Below are 15,338 nucleotides of genomic sequence, written 5' to 3' on the forward strand. Positions count from 1 at the left end.
CTCCGCCGAAGTCCTTCCGCCACACGCAATGGCCACGCAGGGACGTTCCGGCTGCCGCAAGCCGCGTTTGCCAGAGCGCGGCGCTTCTGAGCCACCTCCTCCCCAGGGCTGACTTACGGGTGCGAGGACCTCCTGCCCCACTTCCAGATGTTCTAAACAAAAAGGTGAGAAAAGTGGTCGTCATTCACTCTTGGAAGGTTGGAGGCCCCGGTGCCATTGACCAGCGATCTGAGGAACTTGATTTCGTTATTTCTAAAAGTTTGGCAGGAAGGACTCTGGTCACAGTAGCAACAGCTAGGCCAGAACCTTGCTGTGCGATGATGGTTTTCCAGGAGTCCTCAGCTGCCCATGCAACAAGTATTTATTGGACACCTACTTTGCGCCTTATACAGTTCTAGGCACTAAGGAAATAGCAATGAAAAACGGACAAAAGTCCTTGTCCTTCTGGAGTTTTCCTTCTGCTATGACGGTTATCAAGAAAAACGTAACTGTATCAAATAGTGCTAACACTATAGAGAAAAATTAAGCATGAAAGGGGGAAACGTTTGCAATTTAATATAGCGTGGTCCAAAAAGGCGTCACCTAGAAGACAGTTGAATACTGCCAAGAGTGAGGGAGGGAGTTATCCATGCTGATGCTAAGGAAAGTGCTCTCCAGCAAAGGGTGCTGCAAGCGCCAAGGCCCTGAGATGGACACACTCTGGCATTTTTGAGGGATTGCATGAGTAAGTAGGGAATGAGTGGTAGCCACTGAAATCAGAGAGGTGGGGTGGGGTGGGGTCTGAGCATTGTGGGAACTTTGGAGAGCTGTTGATGGCTTGGACTACTGTAGCATGGCAGTGCAGCAAGTGACAAGCAATTGGATTCTCAACCTTGTCAACAGACTGGATGGTTTATGAAAAGAACCAATGATTCCAAAGATTTAAATGGAGTAATGCAAAAGTTGGGGGTGCAATTACTGAGAAGGTGGGGAGTGGGTAAGATCAGTTTAGTTCTGAAAAAGTTGGGATGCCTACTAATACATATGGAATCACTAGCATTTCTCACACTTGAGAAATGGAGAGGCAAGGCACCCCCAGAGCATCAGAAAAGGGTTAGGCCCAGGAAAGGGATACCAGACAGGACTGCAGGGACTGAGCCTCTGCTTTCCCATCAGCATATGCTTCCGCTCTGTGTTCCCAAATCCTCCCATGTGTTCTGCCCCTCAAGAACAAAGAGAAGCCATCCTGCATTATAATGGAAGAACAGACCTGGGTTTAAAATCAGGCTCTGCCACACTAGCTAGGAGACCTCATGCAAGTCACAATCTATAAAAGTCTAATCTATGAAATGGGGATACTTCTACCTGTGCTAGTGGGCTACACATCACATAGTGGCCGTTCCAGAACCAGGTCCTTTCATTTCTTCCCAGAAGACAAGGCCTTATTGTTTAGTTTTAATGTCTTTAAAAGGAAGAGGGAAAATTAGCATTGCTGATTCTTCCCCAGTACCAGTTGTCTTCCATCTTTGCCTCCTTTAGAGGATTCACAACTCCAACTTTTTCCCTTCCCTTTCTACTTTCATTCCATTGTCTCTTCCTTCCTCCCACAAATTCCACTTCTTTCTGTTCCTTCCATTTTGACTGGCCATCCCATTCCAAGATGGGATCCTTGCCTAATAGGACCAACAACTACGACCGCAGGCCCCAAGGGTACTATCCATCAGTCCAGGAAGACTTTTTTTTTTTTAACAGATAACCAGGAAGAGGACAGAAGACTTCACAGTAAATTTAAATTAAAGCCTATTTGTGAAGAAGTGACTGAATCAAACTTTTCCCAAGTATACTCTTCTTTATGTAGATTTTAGTCATAGATCTTGACTGAAGTAGGAATTGTACTAAAGTAAAATAAAATATGCTTAATCCCTTGCCCTAATTATGACTGACACAATATTCTAATTGGGCATAAAGTGGTAGGATAAAAAAATGATCTAACCTAGCCAAATGTTTCAACTTGTAAAACTAAGGGACAACTGTAAAGAATGGAACAATGTTCTCTGCCCATTGGTGGCTGGATACAATCCACAGAGTTAGAAAATTCGTGAACAGCACAGCCTGTGGAATCAAGTTCAAATTTCACAAATATGCAGCTTCAAAGACAGGGGAAAGTGAACCCACCTATTCCAGTACTTTGAGATGGAACTATTAAACTTATTAAAAACTTCCAGAGTTGCTTATAACAGTATCTAAATATCTTTTAAAGCATTTTTTAAATCATCTATGAACAGTCACAATGCTAAGTCTACTGCAGTTATCTGTCTAGAATTCAAAAAATTTATAACCTAGTGCACCCAGTACAGACAAAGAACATGGGGGTTGGGGTGACATATATACTTTACTTATTTATCATTAATGTACAATTACTTGAAGAACATTATGTCTACTAGGCTCCCCCCTCTTCACCAAGTCCCCCAAACAAACCCCATTACAGTCACTGTCCATCAGTGCAGTAAGATGCTGTAGAATCACTACTTGTCTTCTCTGTGTTGCACAGCCATCCCCATGCCCCCCCATTATACATGCTAATCGTAATGCCCCCTTTCTTTTTCCCCACCCTTATCCTTCCCTTCCCACCCATACTCCCCAGTCCCTTCCCCTTTGGTAACTGTTAGTCCATTCTTGGGTTCTGTGATTCTACTGCTGTTTTGTTCCTTCAGTTTTTCTTTGTTTTTATACTCCACATATGAGTGATATCACTTGGTACTTGTCTTTCTCCACCTGGCTTATTTCACTGAGCATAATACCCTCTAGCTCCATCCATGTTGTTGCAAATGGTAGGATTTTTCTTATTCTTATGGCTGAATAATATTCCATTGTGTATATGTACATACAATGGGGAAATGACAGTCTCTTCAACAGATGGTGTTGGCAAAACTGGACAGCTACATGTAAGAGAATGAAACTGGATCACTGTCTAACCCCATAAACAAAAGTAAATTAGAAATGGATCAAAGACCTGAATGTAAGTCAGAAAACCATAAAACTCTTAGAAAAAAACATAGGCAAAAATCTCTTGGACATAAACATGAGTGATTTCTTCATGAACATATCTCCCCGGGCAAGGGAAACAAAAGCAAAAATAAACAAGTGGGACTATATCTAGCTGAAAAGCTTCTGTACAGCAAAGGACACCACCAATAGAACAAAAAGGTACCCTACAGTATGGGAGAATTTATTCATAAATGACAGATCCGATAAAGGCTTGACATCCAGAATATATAAAGAGCTCACGCACCTCAACAAACAATAAGCAAACAATCCAATTAAAAAATGGGCAGAGGAGCTGAACAGACAGTTCTCCAAAGAAGAAATTCAGATGACCAACAGACACACGAAAAGATACTCCACATCGCTAGTCATCAGAGAAATGCAAATTAAAACCACAGTGAGATATCACCTCACACCAGTAAGGATCGCCACCATCCAAAAGACAAACAACAAATGTTGGTGAGGTTGTGGAGAAAGGGAAACCCTCCTACACTGCTGGTGGGAATGTAAATTAGTTCAACCATTGTGGAAAGCAGTATGGAGGTTCCTCAAAATGCTTAAAAAAGAAATACCATTTGACCCAGGAATTCCACTTCTAGGAATTTACCCTAAGAATGCAGCAGCCCAGTTTGAAAAAGACAGATGTACCCCTATGTTTATTGCAGCACTATTTACAATAGCCAAGAAATGGAAGCAACCTAAGTGTCCATCAGTAGATGAATGGACACATACACTTTTAAAACACAATTTGCTTTTTAAAAGCTAGTTTAAAGTTTCATTTCCCAGCTTTGGAAATACATGTAGCTGGCTGTATTATTTACTTTCTGACAGGCTGTGCTAAATCACACATGAACTACCTTCATAACAACTATGCGTTTAGGCACAAATCCCTCTCCAACAAATAAGCAACCTGAGCCTCAGGAAGACAAGGTCATTTGCCCAAGGTCACAGAGCAAGTAATCGCTGGAGGGCAGAGCAGAATAGGACAACACAGCAGGGAAGACCAAACAGGTCCTATAGTAGCAACTAGAAATTTTGAGGGGACACCCTTCCGCATTTTGTTGCAGCCACAAAGAATAGTAATGATCATAGTTATGTGTTCGTGTTCTTTTTCAGTCTCCAGACTGGCATTAACACAGTGTTTTCTAAAAAGTTATCCAAGTTACCTGGACATTTTTATTCTTGAAAACTATTCCATTAGAATAAATGTTAACAACGTGAAACACAGGACGAGGGATAATGTGGTGCTCCATCTGATTTATTTGTCCTTTCACACGAGAGGTTACATGGTAGGTGCAGCAGAACCAGGAGCTGTCAGGAGGTTGAGTTTGAATTTGTATTTCTCAAGCTGAGCCTTTAAAAATGTCCAGATGAGATACTTCAAATCCCATTGCTAAATCAGAGAGAATGCCTTTGTGTGAAGAACTTTCACAAACCCAACTGAAGCTAACATCCCTGGGGCCATGATTAAGAAATCTACACATGCATACCTATGCAGGTGTTTACAGATACTTCATATATTTCCTATGAAGCATTTTATGTTCATTTTAAGTACTTAAAATGCATTCAAAATTAAAATAGGATATCTTATTAACATCAGAGTAATCCCACCTTATCCAACCCATTAATTTGTTAACAAGGTCAATTTACAAAGGGAATATAGAACCTAATATTCTAACAGACCAAGAACCCAATCCTAGTTTAGTCACTTGCTAGTATGTGACAATAGATCTGTTGACCAGCTGAATCACTTGTATCTGTAAAATGTAAAACCTTATCTGTAAAATGAGAATGAGAAGTGGTTACATGTCAATAGACTGTGGGAAGGATTAAATATTTCAAGTATGTAGGTGTGTGTATATAATGGAACTTTTACTATAAATACCAATACTTAAATTTATTTAAAAAAATACGATGACAAAGTTAACATCTGCTATTTCTGGGTAGTTGATACATGTAGTTTACAGTTCTCTGCATTTCTTTAAATATTTCAAAATAAAGTGAAATTAAAACATTGAGCTTATCTACTTTTAACAGAGAATCACACATGTAAGGGACTCACTTTTTGCAGTGAGACTTTATCAGATGCTTTAACAACAGACTTTGGAACCATGGTTTATAGCAAAAAACAGAACGCAGGCATAAGAATCACAGAAGGTCTTGCGTAAGATGCAAGAGACCTGTGAAATTTAATCTAAACCTCGTATTTTCCAGACTAGAAAACTGTCTTAGTGGCTTTTCAAAGTTCCATCCAGCTAGTTAATGCCAATCCCAACAGAAATCCTGATCCTGGCTCACAAAGTGTTTATTAGTTTAAGTACCATATTTGAAAGATGATTTTTTTTTAAATTTCAAAGCCCAATTTTATGGCATAATTTTACAACATAAATTCATGCTATTTGATTTGGTGCATTCAGTTGAATGTACATACTGACAAAACTGCCTTCATAAACCTAGGTATATTGACTTCTAAGAACAAAGAGTTTAAATTTTAACATACATAAAAATTAAGTTGCTCAAGAGAGTCCTTACAATTTGGTGTGAATACAAAAGGTATGAAAAGCATAAACTACCTTTTGTAGTATGTATACAGCACATAGAAAATTAAGAATTTCTTCAATTTGAAGAAATGAATCTGTTATAATAAAACATTTAGAAGTATATCTTTAGAAAATGATTCAGACTTGCATATAAAAAATTAAAAACAAATGTCTGAACTACATAATAAAATTTAAAGATTAATCTTCAAAATTTTTTCAGAAAAACAGAATAGTAAGCTAGGGGGATAATCACAACTTGCCTAACTATATACCCAGTTTTTCAGCTAATTGTATTTTATTGATAAAAATTTGAATTAAAAAAAAGTGCTGAGATTTAAAGGCACCATTTGAAATATTTTGGTATTCGTGGTATTGCATTCTATATCCAAACAAGTCAGCCTTCTTATAGTCAAAGAATTGGGAAACTAGCAACAAGCACAGCACCCAAAACAGTTTAAAACAGTAACAGATACAACTGGTAAGTGTAGTTTTCCACAGCTTAATATTAATAGTACTAATGATGTCCAACAGGTATATTATAGAAAGAAAATGCCAGGTTTAATACCTTATAAAATATGTACAGAACTTGAACATTCCTTCAAGATACAATTCAAGTCACAACTGAATTATAAATGTCATTGGATACACTGTACAATGGAAAGGCCTAGTTAGTTAAAAAAAAAATGCATGTAAACCACAAAAGATTAAAAGATTAAAAAGAACTTAAAAATATACAAAATTATAATCAGTTTTAAATTTTGATTTTTTAAAAGTAAATATATATTTACAATCTCTAATTTCACAATTTATTACTTTTATATGATCTTTATTATCAGGATAACACAAAATAATAAAAGTTATTTTAATCATATATACACAGAAATTCAATAGAGGGTTTGGTGGAATGACTGTAGCTAAAATAGGAAAGGACAGGGACCGTATTAATGGAGTTATAAAACAGATTTAACCAAAACTACAAGATAGGAAACAAGCAGTTTCACTTCAAAGACTTTATTCCAGGGACTAGTTTCCTCAGCTGAAAAGGAATGATTATAAATAACAGTTACCTGCATCTTACTTGATTGATAGTAACTGCACTAGCGGGGGTGAGGATGGGTAACCATTAACCATTGTGTTGTATATTTGAAACCAACATAAGATTGTATATCAATGATACTATAATTAAAAAAAAAAAACAGTTACCTAAAGGGAGGATTTGGGAGAATTAAACAAGGTCACTCATGTGAACTAATGAGAGCACTTAGGTATTAAGACATGACTGCTTAGGGTGTGAAACTTCACAGCACAGTTCACTCCTAAGCCTTCCTTAAGGGTTTAAAAAGCTCAAACAATAGTTAGTTCTTAATACAAGAACCAATGTTTAAAGCATAAAATCCTTAATTGGAGTGTTCAGCCCAGTTGGTTCTCAAAAGGTATTTGCAAAATACTTCAATACTGATGATGTTAAAGCTACCAAAACTTTGTAATGATCACAAAGGTTTGGCCTCCCAGGTCACAGTCCACAGTCACTGCCTTCCGGCAGCACTGCAGGGATGTCCAATACTTAATCTCTTAAACAATGTGACATCTGCCTTTGTCTGTCTTTTATGTTTTCCGTCTATCATAATCTCCAACCATCTTCTTGATGTGTGACAATTTGCTCTTCAACTGCTTGCAATAATTCCTCTTACTTTTGTAATCCGCAGACTAAAAAGGAAAGAAAATGAACCAGGTAAATAAAAAAAGTAAAAACGAGTTACATGTTTGCTACTGGGAAGGCAGAGCTGAACAACAAAGGGGGAATATTAATCACACAGAATTGTTGGGAGTGTTAAATGAAGTAACATATATAAAGCACCTGTCATATCTCTAACCACATAGGCAGCTGATTCTCTCTGCTCAATCATATCTTCTAATCTGAGTTTTAAAAAGGATACACTAATTTCTAATGACTTGCAAAGTGACCAAGAAAACTCACTGGCTCTCTTACTAATACCTTATCTTAAAAATTAGCAAAATGAGAAACTGGTGATACCAGTTGACATGGGAAAGGGGTACTGGGTAAATAGAAAATGAGACAAGAAATTTTAAACTCTTACATTTAAAATCATGATGCTTCATAAATTTTTAAAAATTTAATATAAATTCTCTTTAAGAATAAAAAATGTTTTAAATCTAGAAAGACTGACAATGTCAAGTAATGAGCAAGGATTTGGAGCAACAGGAATGTACACTACCTGATGGTAATGTAAACTGGCACAAACCAGGACTGTGGTTTGAGATTATGAACCCAGGGTTGAATACACTTGCCCACTGACCCTGCAATTTCACTTCTAAGTATATACCTTATAAATGGATGCACATGTGCACAGGCACTTGCAAAAAATGTCTGAAGCTGCATTAGTTTTAAAAGCCACAACTTGCAAACAGCCCAAAAGCTCATTAACAATGGAATAGATGAGTAAATTGTGTTTTACTCATAAAATACACAAAATGAAAATACATGAACCATAGCCACATCAAAACATGAATGGATCTCACAAACAGAACATTAAGCAAAAAGAAATGAAATGTAAAACACATACTATGTGACTCAATTTATATAAATTTCAAAATAGGTGAAACTAACCTATGATGTTAGAAGTTAAAATAATGGTTACATCCGGGTAGGTGTAAAAACTGGAAAGGAGCACAAGAGAGGGTTGCCAGGAGTACAAGGAATTGTGTTTCTTGATTTGGGTGCCAGGTACAAAGGGGTGTGATCACTGTGAAAATCAACCAAGTTGTACACACTGAATTTGTGTACTTTTCTGTACATATGCTTCAACTTTTTTTAAAAGTTAAAAAAAAATCAGTATGTGTTATAGCTGCAAACAACTGAAATTAAGTTTCCATCTATTCAATTACAGTTTTTAATCTTGCAATTATAGGGCTTTCTGTCTGTAATCGGTGCATGGATGACAGGGTACTCACAGTCATCCTAAAGGTTAAATCACAAACACATAGAAAAATTCTTCCTAAAAGAATCTTACAATCCAGGATACTTACTCCCTTGACTTGCTTCAGCCTATTGTACTCATCAGCAGCAGCCTAGTAATGAGAAACACAAGGGACTACATTTAGTGGGGTGTTTTCGCTTTCAAAAGTAACACTCCTGATGTTATATTTTGGAGCTAAAACTGCCCAAAATGCCATAAATACAGGAAATGAAAACAATAAAGCCTTAAAGCTCTTAGAACAATTATGGTCAGCAGAGGGCCTGAAGGAACCCAAGAAGAGAAATTTATGGCATTCTCTTTCTCATGTTCCACTCACACAGGCAGGGTTCTGCTGCCTTTCATCCTGCCACCAGGCCAGTCCATGTGCTACACTGACACCAGAGAGGTGTTTTGTAAAGTCCGGCTCAATCAGGTTATATCTCATTATAAAACTGGTCTATGCTCCCCATTAACTTCTCTACTAATATAGTCTCTTCCCTTTCCAGACTTAATGTCCATCATTTGCAACTCCTTTAAGAAATTAAGCATGTTAATGCTTCCAGATTTCTATCATGCTCTCCTTATGACTCTATTAATGCACCTGTCCCCACTTCTGTCTGGAGAATTTGTAATGGTTACCCCTCAATGAAGCTTCCCTAAACTTTCCAGGGCCATAGCCAACTTTATTTCTTGTCTGAGAAGTTATAGTACTTTCTACACATAACATGAATATATCATTAGTCACACCATCTAAGTTGTTTAGATGTCAGTTTCCTTCTTACAGTATGAACTTTTTGAAGGCAGACACAGGACTTTATGTCTAGTCTCAGCACTTCTGCATTATTAAGGACACAATAACAATAAATGTTCAACGAGTCGAGAAAGATTTATGAGGTCACCATACAGAAGACATAGAAGAAAGCAATAAATAAATCAAGTTATATAAGAAACAAATACTTCAAAACTGAAAAACAGATCACCCCAATTTAAAATGGCAGTATTTCATAAAATGTATACAAAGCTCCAGTAAGTGTATGATATGATGAAAAAAAGTTTAATTACTAATATCTAAAACACAAAGCAGTGATTTTCCAGGAACAAAACAATAGTAAGATGTGGGTCATGAGCCCTCCAGAGCATTACTAGGGGCAATAAAGTTGCTATAATCTTTCTGGAGGGCAATTTTACAACATAAATTTAAATGTACCTAACCTCTGACTCAACACTTTCACATTCTGGAATTTGTCCTGGTCAGATCAGCAGACAAGTGTGCAAAGATGGAGAGTTTCACTAGTGTATTACAGGTGCTACCAAAGGAGGTTATGTGTGTTGTTGTGGGTAGACATACCTAAGTGTCTATTCACAGAGGATGACTCATAAAATTAGAGTACAACCATAAAATTAAAAATTGTAGCAATTTTTTAACACGTAAAAACACTTTTCAGTAAGCAATCTCATTATTGACATGAATCGGTAACCATTAAACTACTGTTCAATTTAAAAAGCAGGGTATAAGCACTGCCAGAAGTATCTAAAAAGAAAAACCCTTACAAAGATGGGAATACGTCAAAAAGATACAGGAGACAGCTGCCAAGAGTTTCCCAATGGTCAAAGCTGTAACAATTTGAGCAAAATATATAGTGTATATAAAATAGTACGCCTGAGGCCATACCAATATAAATGACTAACCAGTAAGTGAATGGGAGGAAGCAACTATTTCCCATGCAGAAGAATTCCAAATACTTCATGAAGGCACACTGCCTTTCAAGAGCTGGAGCATGATGTCCGCTCCTTAAGTGTGATCTACGCATAGTGATTTCCTCCCAAAGAGTACAGTATGGAAAGGAGTACTAAACAGGGAAGAGCAACTTCACACAGACAAACACTACCTCAGCTGGGTGATCAAGGGGGAAAAACAAAAAGCAAAACCATAAACTATTGCCAAGCAAAAAAGCAGGAAAGATATAATTAGAACGTTTACGATGATTCCTTATTGAAGACTGTGTACCTAGGTGTACTTCTGCATGGAGGGGATATTTTAACAGCTAATACTTTTGTGACAATCAGTGGTGGAATTCAAAGCAATTTATTTCTTTGTATGCAATTCCGTATTGTTTTAATTTGTTACAGAAAGAATGAACTGTGTTTATAAATCGAAAATGTAATATAGCTACTTTCTTTTAATAGGAAGGGATATATGTACATAGACTATTGCTTTCCAATCCTTAACTACATTAGTACACACTAATTAGGAAAGACTTTTAACCAAGACTCACTTTCAATTACTCTTCAGTGAAATTAATTTGTTTGATCATTACCAGCAAAGGTGTATCAACATGTATAAAGGATACTGTATCTCCATACAGTTATATGTAATTATCAGGTTTGAATTTACCATGTACTCTTCACTTTCTTCTCTATAGTCATCCAATTCCTTATCTAGACGAGAGAGTTCTTTATTGATCTCATCAAGTTCTGCTTGTAAGCTCTTATATTCCTGCAGGCCAGTATCAAAATTTCTCTTGTAGAGTTGTCTTTGTTGATCTGAAGTGATAGGTGGATATTCCCTAAAATCAAGTGAGAAAAATGACTGCTTATGTATCCTTAGCAGATGTCAAATCCAGGGATGATAATGCTGGTGAGATGTGGAGAATAACATTCTGTTTTCCTTTTGTTGCTTATGGGGAGAAGAAGTTAGATGCAAATAAGTTCTCTTAAGGATAGATTATACTTAACACATCACTGCTCATGTTTTTTTAAAAAAACTATCCCTCAAAATTTTGAGATAAAGTTGAAAATCATTTATGAAATTTAAGGTTCAAGCCATAGAAACTCTGAATATTATATGTTTATTATATACTCTGGTATTATATATTTATTCTGAATATATAATACCACACAATAATGGAATACTTACCCAGTATAGACTCTTAAAACTGGAAATCGGGAAGACGAGTCTGTTATCATCACTGCAGCAACAGCACAGCTGACTGGAGACCAGCTGTTCTCTGCCACTGCCTATAGTTTTCAGACTGTTTCAGGGTTGCTCATTTTTGTTTTTGGTTTTGTTCTTTTTCCCAAGTAGAAACAGCTTATTTTAAGTCCTTTGATTATAAAAGTAGGCATTAAAATTTACATGTATAAAAATGCATATGCTTACTGTAAAAACAGTCTGGCCATGCATTAAACTATGGGAAAAAACCTGAAATTCTCCATCACTTCTATCTCTCAATATGCCAGCTGTTCTTTATGTATGAACGTGATGCCATTAACCCATAATCCACTGAGGAAATATTCTGAATTGTTTCACAGTACTAAGGAACTTCATAGTAATAGGGAATTTCAAATTTTAGATTTAAACTTAGTATCTTTATTTTACAGGGGGAGAAATTAAATGACTTCCTGCTCAAAAGGGAAATAAGAGTTCAGAATTCCAAAAAATTTTCATTTAACTCGTCCATGAATCAAATTAAGCAAATATTTTACTGACAGATGGCTGAACTAGGACAAACACTCATTGGGGGAGAGGGGAAGCTGAGGCATAAGAACCACCAGTGAGAAGGGGATTCAAGTTATACATGCCCAACCCATCCCTTCTAACATCTTGAGAAGCAGTGCTTTGAGCAACCAGCATTTATACCGCAAATGTTCCTGCTTTGTGTCCCATTCCTCAGAATACTCAGGCACAGAAATGCTGCATACCACACACAAGGGTGCAGTTAAGGATGGGCTATAACAAAAGCACTGACACAGAAACGAATTTATCCACACCTTTGGCCACAACTGGAGAACACTCAGTTGTTAACTTAATTGTTTACAATACTGTCTACTGAAGTCCTTTGGAGTAAACTTAAAAGAATCCCTCGTCTCATCATGAAAGCTTAACTTAAAAGTAAATGCCAAAGGAAAGCCATAGCACTGGGCTGGGAGTTTTATACTCAGTACAACAATGTTCCTTTATATTGTATTTTATTTATTTGAAAGACCTCTCTAGGGTGACTAGTAAAAATAAGAGCACTGGTGAAGTTTATTAGCCATTCTGTGGTGAGTTGAGCATTAAGACAGGGTTACAGCCAAATATATCCCCACCATGTCAATCTTTACTATGAGAGCATACTAAGAAATATGGAGGTTCCTCAAAAAACTAAAAATAGAAATACCATTTCACCCCGGAATCCCACTCCTTGGAATTTACCCAAAAAATACAACTTCTCAGAATCAAAAAGACATATGCACCCCTATGTTTATCGCAGCACTTTTTACAATAGCCAAGATATGGAAGCAACCTAAGTGTCCATCAGTAGATGAATGGATAAAGAAGATCTGGTACATATACACAACGGAATACTATTCAGCCATAAGAAAGAAACAAATCCTACCATTTGCAACAACATGGATGGAGCTGGAGGACATTATGCTCAGTGAAATAAGCCAGTGGAGAAAGACAAATGCCAAATGATTTCCCTCATTTGTGGAGTATAACAATGAAGCAAAACTGAAGGAACAAAATAGCAGCAGACTCACAGACTCCAAGAATGAACTAGTGGTTATCAAAGGGAAGGGGTGTGGGAGGGCAGGTGGGGAGGGAGGGAGAAGGGGACTGAGGGGTATTATGTTTAGTACACATGGTGTGGGGGATCACAGAGAGAACAGTGTAGCACAGAGAAGGCACATAGTGAATCTGCGGCATCTTGCTGCACTGATGGACAGTGACTGCAATGGGGTATGGGTAGGGACTTGATAATATGGGTAAATGTAGTAACCACATTGTTTTTTTCATGTGAAACCTTCATAAAAGTGTGTATCAATCATGCCTTAATAAAAAAAGTTTTTTAAAAAAGGGTACTAAGGAAAAAAGCAAAATGTCTCTGATATTGGCTAGCAAAGAATGAAATTAGATTATTTGCCTCAGTTTAGGAGGCAGTAACTCCAAGACCTGGTTGGTTCATGCTAATATTCTGATATGCAAGCGGCTCCAGCACAAGAGGCAACAGTACCTGATCCAGTCATCCTCCAGCTCATCACAGGACTCGCCTCCAGTGGTGTAGTCTGTTTCATAGTGGTCTTGCTCTGATCTCCTGGTCTTTCCCGCTCTTCCCTTAGTGGGAGCCCTTTTGGAAGGTGTCTCCAAGTTACCACTGCTGCTGTAACGAGGCTGCCTGACGTCGTCTGCAGGGGCAGTCATGGGAAGCTCCTGAACCACTTCAGGCACCCTAATAAAACAGGACTCATTTGTCAGTGATCACTGGGCACTCTACAGCCCTTTGCCAGGGCACTGTGATCACAAAGAGCGGCAACAGTAAGTTGAGAAGCACCTTCACTTCAGTAGATGCACTCACTCAGGCAGCTCATGCACTCAGCAGTGAGCAGACCCCCAGCTGCCTGCATCCAGCTTAGCACTGCTTCCGATCCTGTGTGACACACCAGCAGCTTTAGGGCTCCAATGCGAGGGTGCCAGATTCTAAGTAAAATGGATCTAATATTTCACTTCAGGATGTTCAGGCTGATCAGGAAGAGGTGTTCACCTGACCTGTACCAGGGGCTTACTCCACCAAAGCTGTCAGGAAAATACAACCATGATTCTTTCCTACAGGTTCTTCCAGTTCCATGGAATGCTGAATAGAGAAGAAGAATGCACCCCACATATCTACCTTTGGAAGCTGACTTTCAAAGATAAACTCTTTGTCATGTTAGTGTTAGACTCCTACATGTCAATTTTCTTTTCAAGATACAATCTTGGGGGGATAAAAAGAACAACACAACCTAAAAATTTAAACTAAAACCCAAAAAGCCAAAAAGCCTTATAGTACAATAGATGGAAGAGCCCATTAAGATTTCTTTTTTAAATTGCATGTTAATCCTGAAGCCATGTGGACGAATAGAATAGCCACGCAGAGGGTTACCATTCCATTTATTTTTCGAATGCAATCATTTAATATTGCATCAGATTGTGAATTGCATATGTTTCTGCCACAACCACAAAAACAAAACCTCACACAGAATAAAGTACCAAGAGCTGTGGCAACTGTAAACTACCTGAGTAGCATAAACGCAAAGCTTATCTTCCTCCTGTAGCAGAGCTTGAGAAGGGCAAGAAGGAAAATGAAAGGAAGACAAAGAAAGTGCCTGAGACTTTACCAACACTGACCTTGGCAGTTAAGTCAACTACTAAAAACAGAAGATTTTTTCTTATTGCTTTCAACTTATAGAAATTGAGATCTTGACTTTTAGCTACAAGGTTTACTCTGTTTTCTAAGTGACCCACAACTGCTTCATTCTAATTGTTGTCATAACCTGAGATATCTAACCACACTTGTTAATTTCTTATAGACTCCTAAAACTTTGGGTGTATGTATAGTGGGGGGAGGGGGTAGCATTTATCCAGGTTAACGTGGCTTTGTGTACTATGTTAATGCTACTTCTAAAGGAGGGAAAATAAGACTTTCTCCGTGAGTCAATGATTAACAAGTTCCTGGACACTGCCAAAACTGCCAGGTATGTTTCTTGCTTTGAGGTGGTAAACAAAACTTTTAGAATGCAGTGGGTTTATTTGAGGGGATAAGGGCTAGAGGAAGAGGAAGCTAAAGGGAAAAAAGAAATTAGAAAAAAACCCAAAAAACACAGCATTAAAGCAGGCCTCCTCCCGTAACTTTATATTAGATATTGATATCAGAAATCTTTACCTGAAGTTTGCCACTTCCCCTCTTTCTAGCCCTTTGAAATACCAAATAGTAACATACTTGCTACAGCAAGAAAGCTAAAAAAAAAAAAAAAAATGCTTTGCAAGAAAAGTATA

The 15,338-nt window shown here is 37.6% G+C and overlaps 1 protein-coding gene across 6 annotated transcripts in view; it reads right to left on the minus strand.

Annotated features, from left to right (window-relative positions):
- Positions 1-6,559: 6,559 nt before the first annotated feature.
- Positions 6,560-15,338, minus strand: part of OCLN (occludin) — a 51,816-nt gene continuing 43,037 nt past the window's right edge. For 5 of the 6 annotated variants that reach the window (XM_036887806.2, XM_036887805.2, XM_036887807.2 and 2 more), the window contains 4 exons: positions 13,540-13,755; positions 10,938-11,109; positions 8,613-8,654; positions 6,560-7,271 (listed from right to left, as the gene is read on the minus strand). In XM_036887806.2, the coding sequence (XP_036743701.1) occupies positions 7,170-7,271; positions 8,613-8,654; positions 10,938-11,109; positions 13,540-13,755 (532 nt within the window). In that variant the 3' untranslated portion in view covers positions 6,560-7,169. The other variant, XM_057494552.1, reaches the window with a different exon arrangement.

This window comes from Manis pentadactyla, chromosome 2 (assembly GCF_030020395.1).
Source record: "Manis pentadactyla isolate mManPen7 chromosome 2, mManPen7.hap1, whole genome shotgun sequence".
Taxonomy (NCBI): domain Eukaryota; kingdom Metazoa; phylum Chordata; class Mammalia; order Pholidota; family Manidae; genus Manis; species Manis pentadactyla.